This window comes from Cricetulus griseus, chromosome 3 (genome assembly GCF_003668045.3).
Source record: "Cricetulus griseus strain 17A/GY chromosome 3, alternate assembly CriGri-PICRH-1.0, whole genome shotgun sequence".
Classification (NCBI taxonomy): Eukaryota; Metazoa; Chordata; class Mammalia; order Rodentia; family Cricetidae; genus Cricetulus; species Cricetulus griseus.
Window position 1 is genome coordinate 199510503 of NC_048596.1, and position 21510 is coordinate 199532012.

At 52.9% G+C, this 21510-nt stretch overlaps 1 protein-coding gene across 1 annotated transcript; it reads left to right on the forward strand.

The window, feature by feature from the left end:
* The first annotated feature begins 1489 nt into the window (after positions 1-1489).
* Cdh15 (cadherin 15) lies at positions 1490-20542 on the forward strand. The gene is made up of 14 exons (XM_027410637.2): positions 1490-1531; positions 9682-9837; positions 10314-10469; positions 11647-11791; positions 14933-15093; positions 15481-15609; positions 16057-16242; positions 16998-17251; positions 18069-18211; positions 18332-18571; positions 18773-19012; positions 19113-19249; positions 19381-19545; positions 20342-20542. Exons 1-14 carry the CDS (start codon positions 1490-1492, stop codon positions 20540-20542), a joined length of 2355 nt encoding a protein of 784 aa, XP_027266438.1.
* The last annotated feature ends 968 nt before the right edge of the window (positions 20543-21510 follow it).

Here is a 21510-nt window from a genome sequence, read left to right on the forward strand (position 1 = left end):
TCAGGTGATGGCACAAAGGTCACCTTCCAAGGGTACCCCAGTAGTCATGGGGTGCTATCAGATTTAACTCTAAAGGCAGGGAAAGAGCAAACCCTGAATACTGTCCAGGGAAGACCTCTCTTGTGCAAAGGCCTTGAAGCAGGAGCCTCTGGTGAGTTCTGGAAGGGCAAAACTGAATGGATGATCCAAACTTGGTCACTAACCCTCCTGCTCCTTTCTCTCCCAGCAGCCTGTCTTCTCCCTTCACTTCTTTGTGTTTTGATTTGTTGGGTTTTTTTTATTTGTTTGTTTGTTTTTTGAGACAATCTTTTTTATCATTTTTTATTTGAATTAGAAATAAGATTGAATTACATGACAATCCCAGTTCCCTTCTCCCTCCTGTCCTCCTCTACCACGCCCCCCCAACTAAAACCCTCCCTATCACATATCCTTTCTTCTAATCTACACCCGACTCAACCTTTCTGTTCCCTCATGACCTCTGCATCCTTCCTCTTCCTCCCTTCTCATTCTCGTAGCTCCCTCCCCCCTCTTCCCATGCTCTCAATTTGCTCAGGGGACCGTGACCCTTTCCCCTTCTCCAGGGGACACTGTTGAGACAGAGTATGTAGTCTTTTTTGTTTTGTTTCTGTTTTTTTTTTTTTTTTTTTTTTTCAAGACAGGGTTTCTCTGTATTGCTTTGGAGCCTATCCTGGCACTCGCTCTGTAGACCAGGCTGACCTCGAACTCACCACAGGGATCCTCCTGTCTCTGCCTCTCAAGTACTGGGATTAAAGGTGTGTGCAACCACCGCCCAGATCTCTGTAGTCTTGACTGGGAACTGGAATTCACTATGTAGACCAATCTGGCCTTGAACTTGGAGATCTGCCTCCCTCTGGCTCCCAGGTGCTAAGATGAAAGGAATGGGCTACAAAGCCTAGTTCCCTCCATTCTTGATTTCCACAACCCCAGGCCTCTCTGGACAGCTGCCGGAGCCCCAGCCCCAGCCCCAGCCCCAGCAGCTTACTGCATGCTGAGTACTGACCACTATGTCCACTCCCAGTTCCACCACATGCTGTCACTCAGTCCAGGACCACCACAGTACACACATGCTGACCTCAACACTTACAGGCACTGACCACATACGCTGTCACTCAGACCCTCAGCCTTGCAGTACTACACATATGCCGTCACTTTGCTCTGACTCTGCCCTGGCACCTTCGTTTCATTCTCTAGCTGCTATCCAGGCCCACCTACAAGTTCTGTCATTCATCTCTAGCCACGCCCACAACTCATCCCACCCCCCACCCGGGCACACATGCTGTCCCTCAGCCCTAGCCCTGCCCTGACCCCGCCCTGGCCCCGCCCCACCGCACACGTGCAGTTCCTCAGACCGCTGCCTCTGAGCACTTGTGCTGTCACTCAGCCTAGTGGCTCTCAGTGTGGGGGTAGAGGCGCAGTCCCACTGGTCGCCCAGTCGTCACTTGCCCTCAGCTCTTCGACCGCTGTCCCAATGGGTTCTGTTCTGCTCTTCGCCCTCGGGCTGCTCGCCCAGGTAAGCTTCTGAGCCCTGTGGCATCCCTGCCTCTAGCTTTAGGATAGCTTTCCCTGGGCCCACTGGCCTGGAATGTCTCTGGGGGAACTGAGAACTGCGACCTGCAGTGTCCCTGGGTGGGTCATGCTCTCTGGTGCATTGTGGAAAGGGGTGTCCTGTGCTTAGGGGCTTCCAGAGAGAGAGTGACCCCCCTCTCCTGTAAGCAAAATGGTTTCAGACTGGGGAGCATTGCTGGGGCACAGAGAACATTTAGTTGTCCCTTTAGTTTGGAAGTGTACCACGAGTGCCTCCCAGATGCCCCCGGAGCCTCCCAGAGTCTCCCATGGCCCCCTAAAGCACCCCCCTCAGAGCCTGCGGTAGTCAATTTTGTGAGATCCTTGTTTTCCAGAGCATGGGGCAGGGAGATGGGGCAGGAAGCCCACAGTATCTATGAAACTCCCAACTGTGACATGAGGGGTCTCTGTCCCTGGTTGGTCTTGGTGGTGTCTGAGTCACTGCCCCAGCTCTGCCCTCCAGGACCTAGAGTTCTGAAGAAAGTAACTGTAGGCCAGAGTAGCCCAACACACACTCAGTTTACACTAGCTGTGGCCTAACCAGGACAGCTGCTGTGTTTCTGTGTCCCCCTGGAGATGTAGTGGCCTGTGGTCCCCAGATCTTCCCATCCCAATACCGTCTTCCTAACATGGCACAGGGAACGGTGGAAAAAAACCAGGTCCCCAATATCTCCTGCTGCTGGCACTCCCCAGACAAGTTGTTCAATGGTCCCTGGCTAGGCTAGGACAGGGGTATGTGGATTCTGTGGTCCCCTGCCAGGGTCCACTGCCACAGAGATGACAATGTGGTTGTGAACAGCCTCTGCAACTCAGAGGCAACAGGTGGCTAGCACAAAGAATTGCTGTGGCTCGAGTAGTCAGCCAGAACTGCATGTGTGTGTCCTGGTGGTGGTTGGGGGGGCGTCCATCCCCTCCAGGAACCCTCTTCAGGGCTTTCTTGGTCCCCTCAAATTCCCACAAGCCTTGTGGTTCTGCTCAGGTTTCAGTCCCTGGCAGCTGATGGGCGCCTGGCCAGAAAGACCCTCTAGCAGCTGGCCTTGGGGGCCCTCATTCCCTCACTTGGGCACAACTGCTAGGCTACCCCCCTAGACCCTACCTAGAAGCCCAGTCTTATGCATAACACCCTGACCCATCAGAGGCTCCCTACTGGCTACAGCAACAACATTCTTTACCAGCACCCCAAGGCTGGGAACTGGCTAAGACTGCCCTGAAAGCCCGAGTTTCTTACACACCACTGCAGGATGCGTAGTGTTGGGTAGCTTTCTTCTTCCCCTCCCTCCCAAGCCCCCTCTCTCTGTTGTACAAGGGCAGATGCAGAGCAACCCTGCCCCAGGCATGTGGAGTCCCCAGGAGTCAGGTGGGGGCAGGGACCAGCCCCTGAGGCCTGGCCTCCTGAACTTGCTTCAGCACTCAAATTACCTCTAGTGCAAGGGGAACTTCTCCTGCGCCCTCCCACAGATGTGCCCATCTCCCCTACACTGCTCAGCTTTCACACTTTTGTCCACTCTTATCCACATGCATGGATCCAGGGGCTGCTGTCTGGTCATTCCTGCTTCCCCCTTACTGGGGTTTTCCTTGGTCACCTTGGCCCAGTAGCTCTGTCTTGGGCTCTTCAGGTTGGGGGTGGGTAGGGGGTTCTACATGGATTCACACCTTGCTCCATGCATTGCCTCCCCACCCAGGCTCCCCCCAAAACCTGAGCTTCCCAAACTCCAGGGCAGCACCAGGGGGGTTGGACTGCATTGAGAACTGGCCTGTAATTCTGGCTGCTCAGGAAGCTGAAGCAGGAAGATCCACAAGTTCACAGCCAGCCTCAGCCATGCATTGATTCCTTGCCTCAAAAGGAAAATAAAAGCATCCTGGGATGTAACCACTGGTAGAATATTTACCTAGCATATTTGAAACCTGGGGTCCAATCCCAGTATCTCACATACACACTACTCCTTCTCATAAAGTTGACCCCCACAGCCCTGCACTTGGGGGTTCAGTCTCTCTAGCTGCTAGTCTTGAGGTAGATTGAGAAGGAACATGGATGGTCCAGAGGCCTCCATCCATTAAGGGGGCCTACCCTCCTTTGTCTAGGAACCAAGGAAGCCACATGGCCTTTGAAGGAAAGATGAGCTTCCGCAGCACTTCTGGGAACTGTTCACTGGTGCTGGGAAAAGGGCCTCATCTCCAGTGGATCCAGCCGCAGTCTGCAGTGACTTAGGCTAGAGGGAGGCTGCTCGTGGTTCTGAGTACTGTACCTAGTCTGCGCTGTCAGACAGACAGGGCCAGCCTGATGGGAGGGAACAGCTGCCTGTCTGCCCCCTCCTCACTCTCTGATGGCTGCAGCAGCTGGACAGGGTGGTCCCACAGCGGGAATGTGGGGGCCACCCTAGGCCAGGCCAACAGCTGGGCTCATTCCTGGCATGCTGGTTGTCCAGGAATGAAGTGGTCATGGATTCCAGCCTGTGGGAGGTGTACAGGCCTGAGAAGCCTGTGGAGAGCCAGTGTAGGGGTTTCCTGTGCCCCCACCCCCATCCCAGGCCATTAGCTCTGCCAAGATGGAACAGACACCTTGTTGTCATGGCTAGGGCACTTGGGACTTTTTCCCGTCTCTGTCATCAGAACCTCTCTGCCCAGGATCAGTGCAGGAGAGTGCAGGAGGGCTGGACACTGGCAATGGCTGATGCTGTTTCCATTGGTATGTTGGTAAGCCTCTTGTCTGGCCAAATCACATGTTCCATGTACGGCAAGACCCTTGCCACCCTGCAGCTCCTTGGGGTTAGAGGTTAGGAAAGACCCCAGAGGGTAGTTGACCTAGGAGTGTAGGTTTGGAATTGTGGCCCCAGATGGCTCAAGGAGTTTCCAGACTGTCGTCTGGGTTGGTTCTTGGTCAAGAGCAGGGCTGGGGTGAGGTGGGATTGGATATCTGCTGTGGGAAAGGAGTCTATTTCCTATCTAGCTTCTGTCTAGCTTGGTTTGTGGGGGTGGGGTGGGAGGGGGACAGAGGAGTAGACCAGAGTGTAGGAGCACCTGTCCACAAAGTCATTTTCCAGGTACCTCTGTTTTTGTCCTCTGTCCTGGAAGTAGGTAGCCTGTGAGCCAGCTGGGGCCACGTGGCTTTGTCCTAGCTTCCCAAGGCAGCCCCCAGCCTTGCCTCCATCCTGCCACATCTTTGGGAAAGTGACAGGGTGAGAGGACACAGAATGGATGGACTACACAAATACCTCCCAAGAGCCGGAAGTTGGCTGTGGCCTGCCCATTGGTCGCCCACTCATACCATTGCAGCCTCTGATCTGGGCACAGGGCCCTGCCAAGGCATTGTGGTTCTGTGACCTCATCAACTTGGGCTGTGAACAGGCCAGGGACCCAAGGTTCCCAGGCTCTGCTTGGACTACACCCGTCAGTGCCAAGCCCATGGGTGCTGGCTAGAGCAGCTGGTGGAGGAAGCAGGACTAAGAGGGAGGAAGTCTTTCCCAGGCCACAGGGGCTTCAAAGAGCCTGGGAACTCCCATTCTCAACATCCCTGCCCAAGGCAGGGCAGGCACTACAGATGGCATTTGCCTGACATGCCCTATGGTGCCAACTCTGCCTGTGTGACTTTGGGCAAATGACTCAGCCTCTCTGACCCTGTCTTGGAGCTATGGATTAAGGTGCTTCCACTCTCCCACCCACCCAACCCAGCCCACATGCCATCCTCAGAGGAGAAATATGGAGCCAGACTTCCCCCAAGGCAGCTCACAGGCACATCTCAGGGTCTGCCATCAAGCTCTGGCAAAAAGCCCCTGTGTTCATAAAGGCTGTAGCCCCAGGTTCCCCATGCCAAGCAGGCAGGTGTGTGCCTGGTAGGAACACCGCTCTGACCTAGAAGTGGCCATGTGTGCTGGCCTTGTCAGGTTCTAAGGCCAAGACGCCATCTGTGAGGGCAGAGCTGCCCAGGCAGGACTCTGGCCCCTCCAGACTCATCCTCCCATCTTGAACAGATCCCTCTGCTCTCTGGACTCTAGGACCAAGTGGATGACAGGACTTTATGCAGGTGGCCTCAGCTGCCATGAGGGGCTGTGGAGTAGGTAGCTGGGGCCCTACTGGTAGCAGGTAAGCAAGTGCTCCCAGCATAGCTGGCAAACAGGACAGGAGAGCAGAAACTGAGCCAAAGCCTGTGATCCCAAAGCAGGCTATGGGGGACTGGAAAGATGGCTCAGAGGTTAAGAGCACTGGCTGCTCTTCCAGGGGTCCTGAGTTCAATTCCCAGCACCTACATGGTGACTTACAACCATCTATAATGAGATCTGGTTCCCTCTTCTGCATGCAGGCAGAATACTGTATATTAAAAAAAAAAAGGAAGAGTAAGTAAGCTCAAAGAAGGCTACATGAGGTGCCCACAGGGCCACCACTTTTCAGAGCCTTGGACATCCATGTGTGCTGCAGGAAGAGACTCAGAGAGGCTGAAATCCCAAGTAGCCTCCTGGCGAGCTGGCTGCTCCCTCCCTGCTGCCCTCAGAAGCACCTCCACCCCCAGCCAGCCACTGTTTTTCATCCCCGCTAACCATGGATATATCTGAAGGGGAGACTAAACTCAGAAGTTGGGGTGGGGGTAGTGGACGGGATTGCACAGAGTGAGCACTCAGGCAGCCATGGGAGCTGATGGACTCTGAGGGAGGAGGTGCTGCAGTATGGCCCAGCCCTGCCGGCAGGATTCCCTGTGTGTAAGTGCTGTTCACACCAGGATTCCCTGTGTGTAAGTGCTGTTCACACAACCTTATTTTTATAATTTTTAACTTTATTTTTATGTGATTTGCCTGCTGAATGTGTGTGTACCACAAGCATGCAGTGCCTGAGGAGACCAGAAGAACATGTCAGATCCCCTCCCAACACTGGGCCTGGAATTGCAGAAGGCTGTTAGCCACTGTGTGAGTTCTAGGAATCGAACCCTGGGTCCTCTATAAAAGCAGTAAGTGCTTTTAAACATTGAGCCATCTTTCCAGCCTCTGTGTGACCTTCTTACAGAGAGAAACTGGCTGCCTGCTTTCTGTTCCCTACCAGGGCCTCTCAGCTCCCTTGCTCAAGGTCCTTGCAAGTGGGAGTTTCCCTATATGTGGGTGTAAGACTGAAAGCTATGAGTTAGGTAGCCTTGGAGCACCTGATACCAGCCCACCTGTCGTTCCGAGGGAGGGAAGGAGAGGCAGGAAAGGACAGAGCTCTGACTATGTGGGAGTCATGCTGAAGGTGGGGCCAGCATGGTCAATGCTGTGTTTGGAGCATCTGTGTGTGGTGGCCCTGCCCTCCATACTGACAGCCCTGCTCTATCCTGAGGACCATTCAGCACCCCATTTCCACATGGGCAGCCCCAGGATCTGTCCCAGAGAGGAATGGGGTGACCCCAAAGAGGGAGGACTTTGTGGCACCTGTATGTAGACCGTACACATGTACTCAGGCACACACACTTTGGAAATGGAGGCCGGAGTGCAGGGTCATCTTTAGCTACATAGTGAGTCTGAGGCCAGCCTGGGCTATATAGGACAAAACCAAATAACAAAATAGAGAAGATTGAGCTGAGGGCAGTTGGGAGTCTGAGCCCCTTCCACACAGCAACCCCTGCTGACTGTGAGTTCTCATACAGGGACCCCTTGGGTCTCACTCTTGCTAAGGCTGGGCATAGCTCTAATGGCTGGCATCTGGTACTGAATATAGCAAAGGCAGCTGCTGGCCCTAAGAAGTTACTTACATTAACTAGAATGAGACAGAATTGAAAACACAGCTCTACTTTTGCATCATGTCCTCTGAGACCGCACCTGTGGAAAGGACAGATTCAGAACATGACAGTGTCAGGAGGGAAGTCACCCAAGAGAAGGCATGTAACAGGCAGCAAGACAGCTCAGCAGATTAAGGATTTGCCATCTAAGATCCCAGTGTTCCCAGAACCTACATAGTGGAAGGAGAGAACTGACTCCTGTAAGTTGTCCTCTGACCTCTACACATGTACCATGGCATGTGTCCCTCTGCTCCCAAAATAAATGTAAAGAGAAGGCATGTGAACCACCCTGAGGTGGAGAATGGAATCTCCCAACCCCGGCCCTGGCTCAAGAAGGCCGGCTAGCAAGGAATCTGAAGGATTGAGCCCTGCTGGCCCTGGACCTCCTGTGGACCTGGGGGGAGTACAGCCATGGACAGGTATAAATACTAAGAGTGTTTCTAAACCCTGCAGTCCCCATGTGCCAGAGCCCCCAGCACCCATCACTTCCACAATTCCTGCCAGGCTATGGCCCACCCAGCATTGGCCTAAAACCTTGCTGCACCCTGAAAGCATGAGGTTGCTCTACGCTTTGTTCCTAGCCATCCCGTGTTGTAGAAGGTGAGGTCAACATGAGGCCAACATCCACACCTAACATGGCAGCCTCTACTGGGCTGTGCTTTGGGGTGAGGGGTCTTTCAGAAATACCAGTGGAGCCAGTATTCACAAGGGTGTCCCCAAAGTCCTCACATGACTGGTTTTCAACGTCCCTCCAAATTAAGGAGTATAACAAGAAACAATTGGAGGACAGGGCACTCGGGGTGAGATCCATCCAGAAACCAGGGATGGAAACGGCCAGTGAGAACTGGGTTAGGGAGCTGCTGTGCATTCTGTCATGTATTTGATAGATGAGTCTCTTGCCCAGTCTGTAGTTTCCCCCTGGGTGGGAGGGGAACTCTGTGGTCATAACCAGGCAATGGGGCTCAGTGATGCTCCCTCTGTGCGTGGTAACTTTACTTCACCTCCTGTCTGCAGCCACACAGCTCCAGACACTGCTTTTTTCTTTTAAATTACATTTACTTATTGTGGTGGGAGCATACACATAACATGTGAAGGCTAGAGTAAAACTTGTGGAAGTCCATTCTCTTTTTACCATGTGACTTCCAGAGATCAAACTGGGGTTGTCCAACTTGGGAGCGAGTGTCTTTATGCACTGAGCCATTGGCTCAGTGCTTCTAGGGGTCGCCACCTGGGTGTGGTGAAGAGGAACAGTATATCCCAAGAGCCTTGGGTTTCCAGGACTTTGATCCAGTTATGAAAATCACAAGGCCTCCCTCTTTCCCAGCCGCCCTCTCTCGGTTGAGCCACACAGCAAGCCCTGTCGCACCCTGTGCCCTGGAGCAGCTCTGGCTGTGGCCCAGCCCAGTTCCTGGCATCTGTAGGGCAAGTCTTCCCTGGCCCTGCACCATACCCTCATCCTTGTCACAGACTGGTCTGGCCAGCAAACGAGGCCCACAGACATTAGGATTCCACTGCACAACACAGCTTAAATAAGCTCCTTGTTGCCCTCGGCACTGGGGATTGGTAGTTTGTTCAATCTCAATATTGCTTCTGAAAAGCAATATTGAGAAGTTAGATGAGGGGCCCTGAGCAGGGAGGGCCCTCTCTGTTCCCACTGTAGACCATAACAGAGGAGCCATCTACTCTCGAGTTCCCTGATCTGGTTTCTGGAAGTGTCAAGCCCCAGGCCTGGTGGCAGAGGGAGGTTTCAGACACTGGGTCTGGCTGCCCTGGGTGGCTCAGATGAGCTACTTGGAGGAAGGTTGCACACAGATGCTTAGGAGCCCCTCCCCACACTTGGCCTCCTCTAATAAAAGCAGACACTGTTACTGTTAACTTGTGACATTTAAGCAGAGGCTGAGGAAGGACACATGTCATCTCCCACCCTAAGTCAGTGGCCCTACTTCTGACTGAGTCCCCGGACCCACCAGCTGATGTTCATCCCCCCAGCCCTCCTAAGAAGCAAGAGTCACCCCTGGGTACTTCCTGGGATGTTGGCACCTGACCTCTCAGGGACCTCAGGAAAAGTGCAGACCCCGACATTACCTCCAACCAGCCAATAAACTCTACTTCTGTGGGTCTGATGACCCTGTGGACAGAGCCTATCTTCTGGGCTCTAGTCAAGAAGAGGAAACAGGTATAGAACACCTGTATGGGAACTCAGAGAGTTAAACACCCCAGGATGTGGCTGCCAAGGCCCACATAGCCTGTATTCTTTGTGGTGACCCCATCTGGTGGTGTAAGGCCCAACCACAGCCCTAAAAATGATGTCATCCTGGTGCTCCTGTGTCCTATATAGCTGTGTCCCATCTGTGTTTCAGAGTCTTGGCTTTTCTTGGGCAGTCCCTGAGCCAGAGCCCAGCACCCTGTACCTCTGGCGCCAGGCACCAGCCCCGGGCCGTGTGCGGAGAGCCTGGGTCATTCCACCCATCAGTGTTTCTGAGAACCACAAACGCCTCCCCTACCCGCTGGTACAGGTAAGAGAAGGCTGGGAGGAGGGAATGGGGTACCTCTATAGATTCCCTCATTTCTTAAAAATCCTTTTGGATCTGGAGGAGCCCCATCTGCTGACAGGAGCTAGGCATACAGCCTAGGGAGGACTCTCCCACTTTGTCACTCTGAGTTTCTGGAACAAAAGCACAGCTCCCATAGCCCTGGGCCACATGAACCCTGAGCTAGTCCAGTGGATATGCTCCAGGCTATATGTCCCTGGAAGACATACGCTTTGTTTATTCACCAGTACAAGTAGACCTGTGACATGGACAGTCAACCTTCTACATACTCAGAATGTGACTGGCTACCGGGTCCCAAGGAACCCTGGAGCAGAGCTTCAGTTTAGGAGGAAAATGTGTTGGGCTTCAGAGCCTTGGACCTTTGTGCACCTAGCTGGGGAAGAGCATGAAGATGTTGGGGAACCCTCTGGCCCTCACTAAGCCCCATTCCTGCTCCACAGATCAAGTCTGATAAGCAACAGCTTGGCAGTGTCATCTACAGCATCCAGGGGCCCGGTGTGGATGAGGAGCCCCGAAATGTCTTCTCCATTGACAAGTTCACTGGGAGGGTGTACCTCAATGCCACACTGGACCGTGAGAAGACGGACCGATTCAGGGTAGGGCCTGGTCCTTCCTCTTGCTCAGGCCTCTGCTCCACACCTGACAGGCTGTAGGTCAGATGCTTCTGAAACAAGATCTGGTCCCCACAGGACCCACATCTGAGGATTCAGTGTTTGGGATCATGTTCCCACTTAACATAGGGGCATTTTGAGGCCATGAAGTAGGCCTCATTTGGAGGATAGAGCATCTTAGCAACTGCTGAGTTGACATGATAGCCAGTTCTTCCTGGATCCAGGTTCTGTTGGTGAAAATTCCCAGACAGTGTTATTATTGCAGCAGGGAATGGTCTCTGAGGTATGATTGGCCAACAAGGGCCCTCACTACCATTACAGTATTGGGATTCAGAAGGGAGCTAAGAGTCACACTGAGGTGTGCACAAGGCCAAGAGATGAGCCTAGGGCCTCCTTTGGGTTCTCTGCAAATAGCCATCTGCCAGGCTGAGATGTAGTGTGCTTGCCTAACATGTAAAGGCCCTGGATCCCATCCCCAACATGACTAAATACATAAATAATAAATAAATAGAGCTTTGCATAATATCACAGGCCTATGATGCTTAGGAGGGAAGGTCATGAGTTTGAGGCCAGCCTGGGCTACACAGCAGAAACCTGTTACAAAATAAAACCAAGTAAAACCACTAGGAACCCATGTACTGTAGCCAGGACGCTGTGAACTGCATCCTATCTGGCTGGAGGCAGGGTAGCTCTCTGCCTCCACTTTTCCAGAAACCAAGATTTCTTTTTTCTTTTTTCCCTGAGACAGAGTTTCTCTTTGTGTATCCTTGGCTATCTAGAACTTGCTCTGTAGACCATGCTGGCCTCAAATTCACAGAGAGCCTTCTGCCTTTGCCTCTCAAGTGCTGGGATTAAAGTTGTGCACCACCACACCTGGCTCCAAGATTTCTTTGACATCCTTGAGAGATTCTGTCTCTGCGTCCTAAGCGTTTGGAAATTATGTGGTGCCATTCTCCAAAAAGAAACAGCTTAAAATATTGTAACCTCGTGCTGGGTGGTGATCGTGCATGCCTTTAATCCCAGCACTTAGAAGGCAGGGGCAGGTGGATCTCTGTGAGTTCAAGATCAGCCTGGTCTGCAGAGTGAGTGCCAATGGGCACATGCTGTTCCTTTTGCATGGCTTTAGGAGTCATGAGCCCGCCCTTGCCCTCTGTTTGGACAGCTTAGGGCCTTTGCCCTGGACTTGGGTGGCTCTACCCTAGAGGAGCCCACAGACCTGGAGATCGTTGTGGTGGATCAAAACGACAACCGGCCAGTCTTCCTACAGGATGTTTTCCGAGGCCACATCCTGGAGGGTGCCATCCCAGGTGAGGTGGGAGCCCAGACCCTAGCCAGGGGGTGGAACTTCAGAAGGTCCAAGTCCAAAATTCCCCACAACCAAGGGTTTAAGGACTTGAGATGCAGCCACTCCCTTGCCCCCCTGTTCCTTGGGGTGCGCTTGGCTGGCATGTCGGGTTCATCCCTAGCCCTGCAGAATTGGCAATTCAAAGGTCATCCAAAAGGCTGAGTGAGTGTAAGGAAGTAGTCTCCTTTATACTTCCCATGGCAATATGAATTTGACCTTCAAATCCTGTCTTGGAACCCCACCACCACCAAAAGAAAAACTGACCTGCACAGAAAGGCTTCTGGGTGGCCGTGTTCCACCCTCCTTTCACGGTGGAGAACTTTGCGTAACATGAAGCTGAGTGTTTCAGTGAGCTGTGCAGCCCTATTTAGTGACTCCTCGGAGCCCAAGCTTGCCCAAGTGTGCTTTTTATCCTCCAGAGGAAACTCCACAACCTGGAGTAGCACTTCCTCTGGCTGCTGTTTCAGGTGCAGTTTGGTCTCATATGAGCCCAGCACTTGAGAAATGGAGCCTGAGTTTAAGGTCATTTCCAGTTACCTAACCAATCTGAGGCCAGGCTTGACGACATGAGACTCTGCCCTTGCCTCAAATACCCCGTCAAAAATCATACCCCAGTCCTTCCTCAGACAGTCTGGTCAGCAGGGCCAGGCAGAGCACTGTACCCACTACTTCGCCCCCCACTGCCTGTTCCCAATGTGTTCAAACTGGGACTAGGCAAGGGCTTCAGGATCCCAGAGCACAGGAGCAGCCCAGCCCTACCCCTCTTTGCCACTCGTGTTAGTTCTCTGCCATCCCTTTTACTCATTCTGCAAGATTTAAAGTAACAGTGTCCATTTACTTATAATCTTTATTCTTATTTGATTACAGAAAAGCCTAAAACAATTCCTGGGTGCCCATTGCAGGGACTTGGTTATCAGTTTAACATTTTTTTTTTTTTTGTCTTCTCACTCAGCTGTTTGGTTGTGGACTGGATACTGAACATTCTTACAATGTCAGTGTGTTCTGACAGCTCTTTGTAATTACCAAAGTCAGGAAATACGTGTGCATACCACCCAAGTGTGGTGTCTACTGACCTTATCCAGTTGTGATTTCTGTAATAATGAATTTGTAAGGATAGAAAACAGTTGGGTCAGGTGTTCTAGTTCCGTGGCCTTTCCTTCTTTATCTTTACCAGGCTCCTTTCTTTCTGCCTCTCCTCTGATTTTGCCATTGTTCCCTGTGTGCCTTCTCCCTCCACCAGGCCCACACAGTACTTGGCCATTACAGTCCCCTGGAGTAGAGTGGCCTGCCCGCCCTGGGACTTGTCCCCTGTGGCAGGGAGGGACTGGTGTCTTCAAGAGCAACCCTGCTGGGAAGGGCAGGAGGGCAGAAAACCCGTGGGCATGCCCTTTTTGTAGAGCAGAAGAGGCCTGGCACCGGGCACAGATATTCTCTCACAGTTCCAGCCCAGACTGCATGTCTCTCATTATGCCTCAAGCTTCTCCTGCCAGCTTCAACTCCTTAAAGGGTCCTTGTGACACTTGTTAGTGTCACAGGAATGAGCTAAAACTGTTTGCTCACTTCCCAGGCAGCTTTTCACTGTCCTTTGTGGCCCTTCTCCCCAGTGCCTGTGTGAAATGCTTCTTCTCTTCTGGGTAGACTTGTGTTGCATTTCTTTCTTCTTCTTACTGCATGTGTATGAGTGTTTTGTCTGTACACCATGTGTGTGCAGGGTGCATAGAGACCAGAAGAAGGCATTAGATCTCTTGGGACTGAAGTTATGATGGTTGTAAATCGCCAGGTGGGTGCTAGAGATTAAACCTGGGTCCTCTGGAAGAATAGCTAGGGTTCTTAGCCATTGCTCTAGACTCTGAAGTTATGATTCTTGCTGTCACAGTCTGATGTTTCATGCATCTGGGAAATGTGCTTATATCTGAATATAGACATATCCAGACATGTGCATGTGAACACTACATGTGAACTCATTCATACCTACATGAGTCATGGCACACTGGTTCTAGCTCCTAGTGATATTTCTGCTTCCAAGTCAGCTCAGGGTCCCTTCCACCAGCACACTCAGCCCCTTCTCTGATGGGAGAACTGGCTCCTCATGCCTATACTTAGTTACCTGCTTGCCAGAGAACACTCCCAGAGCACGGGATTGGTAATCAGAGTCCCATGATCAAGAAGCCTGCTGGGCCGGGTGTTGGTGGCGCACGCCTTTAATCCCAGCACTCGGGAGGCAGAGGCAGGTGGATATCTGTGAGTTCAAGCCAACCTTGTCTCCAGAGCAAGTGCCAGGATAGGCTCCAAAGCTACACAGAGAAAAACCAAAAAAAAAAAAAAAAAAAAAAAAAAAAAAAAAAAAAAACCTGCTGGAAGCATTGTCCTTGGCTCATCCTGGGGCCAGGGGCCAGTACTATGTAGAAATCACCCAGTCAGTAGCTCCTGTCTGTGCAAGGTAGGCCTGAGGCAGTGACTGGTATTTACTGCAGTGCATCCAATAAATGATATCACAGGTGAGCAAGCCGAGCTTGAGACACAGGGTGCCCAGAAGCTTGTCTTCCCACCCTGACCCACTCCACTGCCTCAACTTTCTTACATCTGTTCTGGAGGGAGAGCCAGACCAAATCACTTCTGAGGGGAAAGTGGGTGACAGGTCCTTGTGCTGGGACCTCAACCAGTAGCACCTTCCCAATGGCCACAGCTTCCCCACAGGCTTCACCTTGGAGGATGCTGGGTCCCTGCTTTGCTCTGTACTGGTGTATGTGTATCCTTTAGAGCAGAGCTCAAGGCTGTCAGAGGATCCCAGTGGCTTTACCACTCTGACCCGGTACATTAGCTCTACTTGCTGACCTGGCATCTGGTAGAAGACACGTTGGTTCTCCGCTGAAATGGCCCTGCAATGTTTAGCCTTGTATAGGCAAGGCAGTGAGAGTGCCCTGGACTTGAGATTGCTATATACCCTCAGTCCCAGTGGCACAGACAGTAGCAAAAGCAGGCTACCACTCTGTGCTTAGTGTCAGACCTAGGGAGGCTGTGTACACTGGGAGCACTCCGCACCAACTGGGTGCCCCACCACACCTGCCCCCATGGGTTGAGCACATTTTCCCATCCTCTCCAGGCACCTTTGTAACCAGGGCTGAGGCCACAGATGCTGATGATCCAGAGACAGACAATGCAGCACTCAGGTTCTCCATCCTGGAGCAGGGCAGCCCAGAGTTCTTCAGCATTGATGAGCATACTGGAGAGATCCGCACAGTGCAAGTGGGGCTGGACCGTGAGGTGAGGCAGCCCTACTGGACAACTGAGGGCCCAGTTCTCCACATCTGGTCTTCTAAAGCCTCAGGGCTCCTCACAGGGCAGGGCCTTCCCACCTCTCGGCCTACACCGTGACTCTAACTCTCACCCTGGTCCTCCTTTGCTTGTGCTCTAACCCTCTGAGCCAGTCACTTACACCTGAAGACACCTCTGAGGCTCGACTGTGCAGCTGCCACTAATGTGGCTCCCTCAGCCAGCAATCTGTTTGCTGCTGCCCCTAACATCTGACATTTCCGGTACCACAACTGACCTCCTGACCTCTTGTTCACTCACAGGCTGAAGCTGGCGGACCCTGTAAGGGGTGAACCTGTAGGTGGCTCATCTTCTGAGTTTATGTCACATTGTCCCCAGGTGGTTGCTGTGTATAACCTGACCCTGCAGGTGGCAGACATGTCGGGAGATGGTCTCACTGCCACAGCCTCTGCCATCATCTCCATAGACGACATCAATGACAATGCCCCTGAGTTCACCAAGGACGAGGTGCTGCCTCTGCCCACCCCCACCAGCTTAGGGTTGCCTTCCCTTTGTAGGTTCCAGTCAGGGACTCCATGAAAATGAGTGGTTTCAAGGCTTGGGAAGGGCAGTGCATGAGTAGGGAGCCTGACATACAGAGTCCCCAGGAACACAGATTACATGTAAGGTTCCTTAGAAAGCAGCAGCTACACAGTACCCTCAGTGCCCTGAACCTAGAGTAAGTCTCCTGGACGCTTGCTGTGTGAGGAAGATAGTTGGTCCAGTATCCAGGAACAGCTACAGCAGATGGGATCAGTAGCTCAGGAAAACACAAACCTGTGAAATATCTGCTGTGGTGAGCAGTATAGTTAGGCCAGAAGCAAGAGAGGCACCCTGGGTCATAGGGCCAGGCGTTCTGACCATTCCCACTCCCACTCTGCCAATCTTGTGAGTAACTGGGGCGGGATCCCACAGTTCTTCATGGAAGCTGCAGAGGCTGTCAGTGGAGTGGACGTGGGACGGCTCGAGGTGGAGGACAGAGACTTGCCTGGTTCCCCTAACTGGGTGGCCAGGTTCACCATCCTGGAAGGTGATCCTGATGGGCAGTTCAAGATCTACACAGACCCCAAGACAAATGAAGGTGTGCTGGCTGTGGTCAAGGTGAGGCGTGTCCCTGTCACATGCATTCCCTTAGCTAGAATCTGCCACAGGCATCTTCCTGCAGCTTGAGCTGCTCTGGGTTCCTTACTGGTAGAACTGTGCTAGGTGACCTCCTGGAGTAAGGGCACTGGATGGCCTGGGTGCTGACTACAGGTCTTTAGCAGAACTGGGCAGCAGGAGGCACCCACAGAATGCCATTACTACAGCCTTCTCCTTCCTTATTAGTGCAATCCACATTTTCAAGTAAAACTGCACCAGCACAAGTCCTAGTCCTACCAGAGAAGCAGGTGCCATGCATAATACAAGTATAGGCAATCACATATGTAGACTTAGATGCATTTTGATGTTGGTGCATTTGAAGACTTATTGCAAGAAACTTTTTGAGGCAGGCTGGAACTCTTGAGGGAGAATTTCTTGCACGATACTCTCAAATCCTGCATAGTGGAGGGCCACTGTGAGCCAGGATGGCCCCAATGCTTAGCACCAACTGGCACAGCCACCAACCAACTACATACAAAAACTGTAGTCATTGAGTGACATGTAAAACTGCCATACTACACTCAACAAATTCATTTGGAGTGGCAGGAATTCATCTTGCTACCTATTACTATTTGAGCCTTACATAATTTTTATTGTGCCAAGGTTTAAAGGGGGAAGAAAGAAAAATGGGCTCTCTGGATAGGCCCCAGGGAAAGACTATCCAGGTGAGACATCTTAGTACTTGGATTTCAGCTGTCTCTGCCATCCTCCCACAGCCCCTGGACTATGAAAGCTGTGAGCAATATGAGCTCAGAGTGTCTGTGCAGAATGAGGCCCCACTGCAGGCAGCTGCCCCCCGGGCCCGGCGGGGCCAGACCAGGGTCAGTGTGTGGGTTCAGGACACCAATGAGGCTCCAGTGTTTCCAGAGAACCCACTGAGGACAAGCATAGCCGAAGGAGCTCCCCCGGGCACCTCTGTGGCCACCTTCTCTGCCAGAGACCCTGATACTCAACAGCTGCAGAGAATCAGGTGGGGTGCCCTGAGGTCTTGGGGGTCAGGCAGTGGGATCAGTGGTCCCATTCGTATGGAGTGTACCTCTGGATTCTGAGGGTGAAAGAGAAAGGCTATCAGTGTACATCTCCGGGGGTTGGGGGTAGGGTGGTCTATGGGGCACTGAGTCCCTAGGATACCTATGTATGTATGTGGATTGACCACACCCCACAGGGCAGTCCAAGACTGTTCTTAGCCAGTCTCTGACTGTCGACCTGTCCATTTCCATGGGCCCTTGTTTCTCTGGAGAGCTACTAATGCCTTAAATTCACCATCTGTCTCAAGCCTGGCATAGCGTTCCCATCTATCTCCATGTTGCCAGCTCTGAGCAAGGTGGAATGCAGATTGCCAGTTGCTGAGGGGCACCAGACAGCAGCCCACCTCCTTTGCAGTTGGGCCAGATAACCAGCTTTGGGGGTTGGTGGCTGGCAAGATGGCTCAGTGGATTAAGGTGCTTGCCACCAAGCCTGACCATGGAAGTTCATTTCCTGGAACTCACCTGGTCAGAAGAGAGAACCAATTCCTTTCACCCCTTGTCGGTCATGGTGCTCATGCATGTGCACACACATTCAAATAAAGAAATGTAAAAATATTTAAAATACAAAATGAAATAAAAAAGAAAACAAAGTTAACTTGGGTCTGGGAGGCCTTAAAGGCTGAATACTGGGTAACTACAGCTCCTGTGAGACACATATGGGTGTGTATGTGATAACATGAGTCTGTACATATGACATGTGACCCCATGTCTGGGTGTGTTGGGCGAGCCTCATCCCACTTCTCCCCTCCCCACCAACAGCTACTCCAAGGACTATGACCCAGAAGACTGGCTGCAAGTGGACGGGGCCACAGGCAGGATTCAGACCCAGCGAGTGCTGAGCCCTGCTTCACCCTTTTTGAAGGATGGCTGGTACAGGGCCATCATCCTGGCCCTAGACAATGGTGAGGGGAAATCCCTGCCCTGGGTGGAGTCCCTGTCCCACAGTCCAGCACGTTCCTAAATGGACTGATGGGATAGGCTGTGGGTTGGCCCTGAGCTTATCAGCTTTTTCCTGCTTCCAGCCATGCCACCCAGCACAGCCACAGGTACCCTGTCCATTGAGATCTTAGAAGTCAATGACCATGCCCCTGCACTGGCCTCTCCTCCATCTGGCAGCCTGTGCAGTGAACCAGACCAGGGCCCTGGCCTCCTCTTGGGTGCCACAGATGAGGACCTGCCTCCGCACGGGGCTCCCTTCCACTTCCAGCTGAACCCCAGGGTCCCAGATCTTGGCCGGAACTGGAGCCTCAGCCAGATTAACGGTGCGCTGCCCCCACAACCCTGGGACCTAGGAGATAGGCCAACAGAATGTATAGCCATGACTACATCCTTGAGCAGGGGCAGAGGTTACTTTCCACAGTACTCAGTGGGTAGTGGGGAAATTGGCACCCAGTGACTCTGGTACTCTCTGGGCGAGAGTGGGATTATCCTGGAGCTTCTGCTGACTGTTGTGCATTCTGCAGTGAGCCATGCACGTCTGCGGCTCCGACACCAGGTCTCCGAGGGCCTGCATCGCCTGAGCCTGCTGCTCCAGGACTCTGGGGAGCCACCCCAGCAGCGAGAGCAAACATTGAACGTTACTGTGTGTCGCTGTGGGACTGATGGCACTTGCCTGCCTGGGGCTGCTGCACTGCGAGCAGGAGGTATGGGTGTCAGCCTGGGCGCACTGGTCATTGTGCTCGCTAGCACCGTGGTCCTGCTCGGTGAGTACGGGTCCTCCGTCCAGCCCTCTTGTCTTGGATCCCTTCCCTACACTATGTCCTTTAAGTGCCCACACTTCAGCCAGTCTCCGTGCTTCCACAGTTCTTATCCTGCTTGCTGCACTCCGTACACGGTTCCGGCGGCAGCCACGGGACAAGAGTCTGTTGTATGGGCTACAGGATGACCTTCGGGACAACATCCTTAACTACGATGAGCAAGGCGGTGGGGAGGAGGACCAGGTGAGGAGACAGGAGTGATGGCTTAGACACATTGAGCCCTGGGAAGGGGTCCCTAGGATGCCCACCAGCCTCCTAGAAGGCCTGGCAACCGCATGATCTCCGCTGCTCTCAACTGTTTATTTGGCTCACAGGATGCTTATGACATAAGCCAGCTGCGCCACCCAGTGGAACCAAGGGCCACCAGCCGCTCTCTGGGCAGGCCACCCCTGCGCAGGGATGCCCCCTTCAGCTACGGGCCACAGCCACATCGAGCGCTTCCCACCAGCCCATCTGACATTGCTAACTTCATCAGTGATGTAGGTGCCCTGGGGTCGGTCACAGAATGGGTGCATGTATGCTTGTGTGCATACCTGGGCACAAGCACACTCATGTCCAGACCCTGCTTCCAGTCCTCACGCTACAGGATGTCAGGGGGTAAGCTCACCAGCAGGAGTCTGAGTGTGCAGGTTGGCCAGGTCCTTTTCAAACACTGTGGGTTGGAGTGAAACATAAGAAGCTCCCTGGCCACAGAAGGCCAGGCGGTATGGGTCTTCACAGTTGTTTCCTGCCCCTCTATGAGGCAGACATACCCTTGCATGTTTCCCACCTCTTTCCTTGTGCTCACTGTGACGAGTCGTGGGCAGCACATGCAATGTAGTCATCTGGACAAAGCATCAGTTTGAGCACTGTCTGCCCCAAAGATGATCAGAATGTCAGGTAGATGGCTAGGTTGGGTCATGCAGGGAATGTCCTATTAACAGCTGGCCCACATAGCCCAGAGAAAGCTCCCAGCAAATCAGGGGTATCCTTGGGAGTGCTAAGCCTAGTGCAGGTACTTGTTACCAGATGGCAGGGTGGCAGTGGGATACTGCCTCTGGAGGAGGGCAGACCCTTATGGAATGGTTCCTGAGAGGCTGGGGGTAGGGATGTAAGAGCACCTGTGACAAGGAGACAGCTTCTTTCCATTCTTTCTTTTGCTAGCCCATTATGTACTGGGAGATTTTCCCCTCTGGTGATATGCCCAAGGCAGACTTAGGTTTGGCAGTGGCTGGGCACAAGAAGGCTCCTGGCTTGTCTCTGAATGATCCTGAGGTCTGTGGGGCTTTTCCACAGGGCTTGGAGACTGCGGACAGTGACCCCAGCGTGCCTCCCTATGACACAGCTCTCATCTATGACTACGAGGGAGATGGCTCTGTAGCAGGGACACTGAGCTCCATCCTGTCCAGCCTGGGAGATGAGGACCAGGACTATGACTACCTCCGGGACTGGGGCCCCCGCTTTGCCCGGCTGGCAGACATGTATGGGCATCAGTGAGAGACAGAGCCAGGAGCAGATGTGCTGTCTGGACACAGCCACTTGGCCTAGCCAATGGGCTTTCTCCTGGGGACACACACCCAGGAATACTATGAGGGTCAGCAGGACATCCATCCTTGGCTCCATGGCAGATAATTTCATTGAGGCCATCTCTATGGGCTTCAGCACTGAGGCAATCTCTGTGGGCTTCAGGGGAGGACTGAGTCGGGGGTGGTGGTAGGAGAACCTGGATCACCGAATAGACAGCCAGAGGGAGCACTCTCCTGCTGGGGTGGGGACACCACCTTCAGCTGCCCTGGGAAGGATGCACATCCCATCTTTGTCTCCCAGTTATGACTCTTGCCTCTGTATATAAGCAGGAGTCAAAGGAGTGGGTTGGAATTAAAAACACTATTCAGTGGCTCATAGATGACCAGTGCTACTCTCACCACAGAGCACGCAGTGTCCCTTGCCTCAAGCCTAGCCTCGGGAGGGACCTCAGGACCTTGCTCAGCACAGTTGGTGGGAGTGGGGGGGTCAGTAGACGCAGGATTGCTGAGTTCAGAGTGAGTGTGTGCATTGTGCATGCATGGGAGAGAGGCAGAGGGGCATGAGCAAGGTCCCCTTCAACCCCCAGATTCAGATAAAAACAAGACTGAGTTCCACAGCTGTCCTTATCCTACTGGGTCTGGCCAGGGCAGAGACCAAGCACTCACTTTCCCTGGAGTGTGTTTGTGTATGTGAATGAATGAGTGAGCGATATATATCTGCCCTGTTGTTAGTTACTCCTGCTCCAGGTATTTGAAGTGCTCAGACATTTCCTTTGTCTGAGTTTATAAGGACTGCTGGGTGGAATTGTGCTACTGGGAATGTGGCTAGTTAGGGGAGTGATGGAAGAAGTGGGTGTCCTTTAGCAACTGGGGTGGGCCCTAGCCATGACGGCAGCAGTAGGATCCAATGCAGGATAGCCAGGGAAGCAAAGACCATGT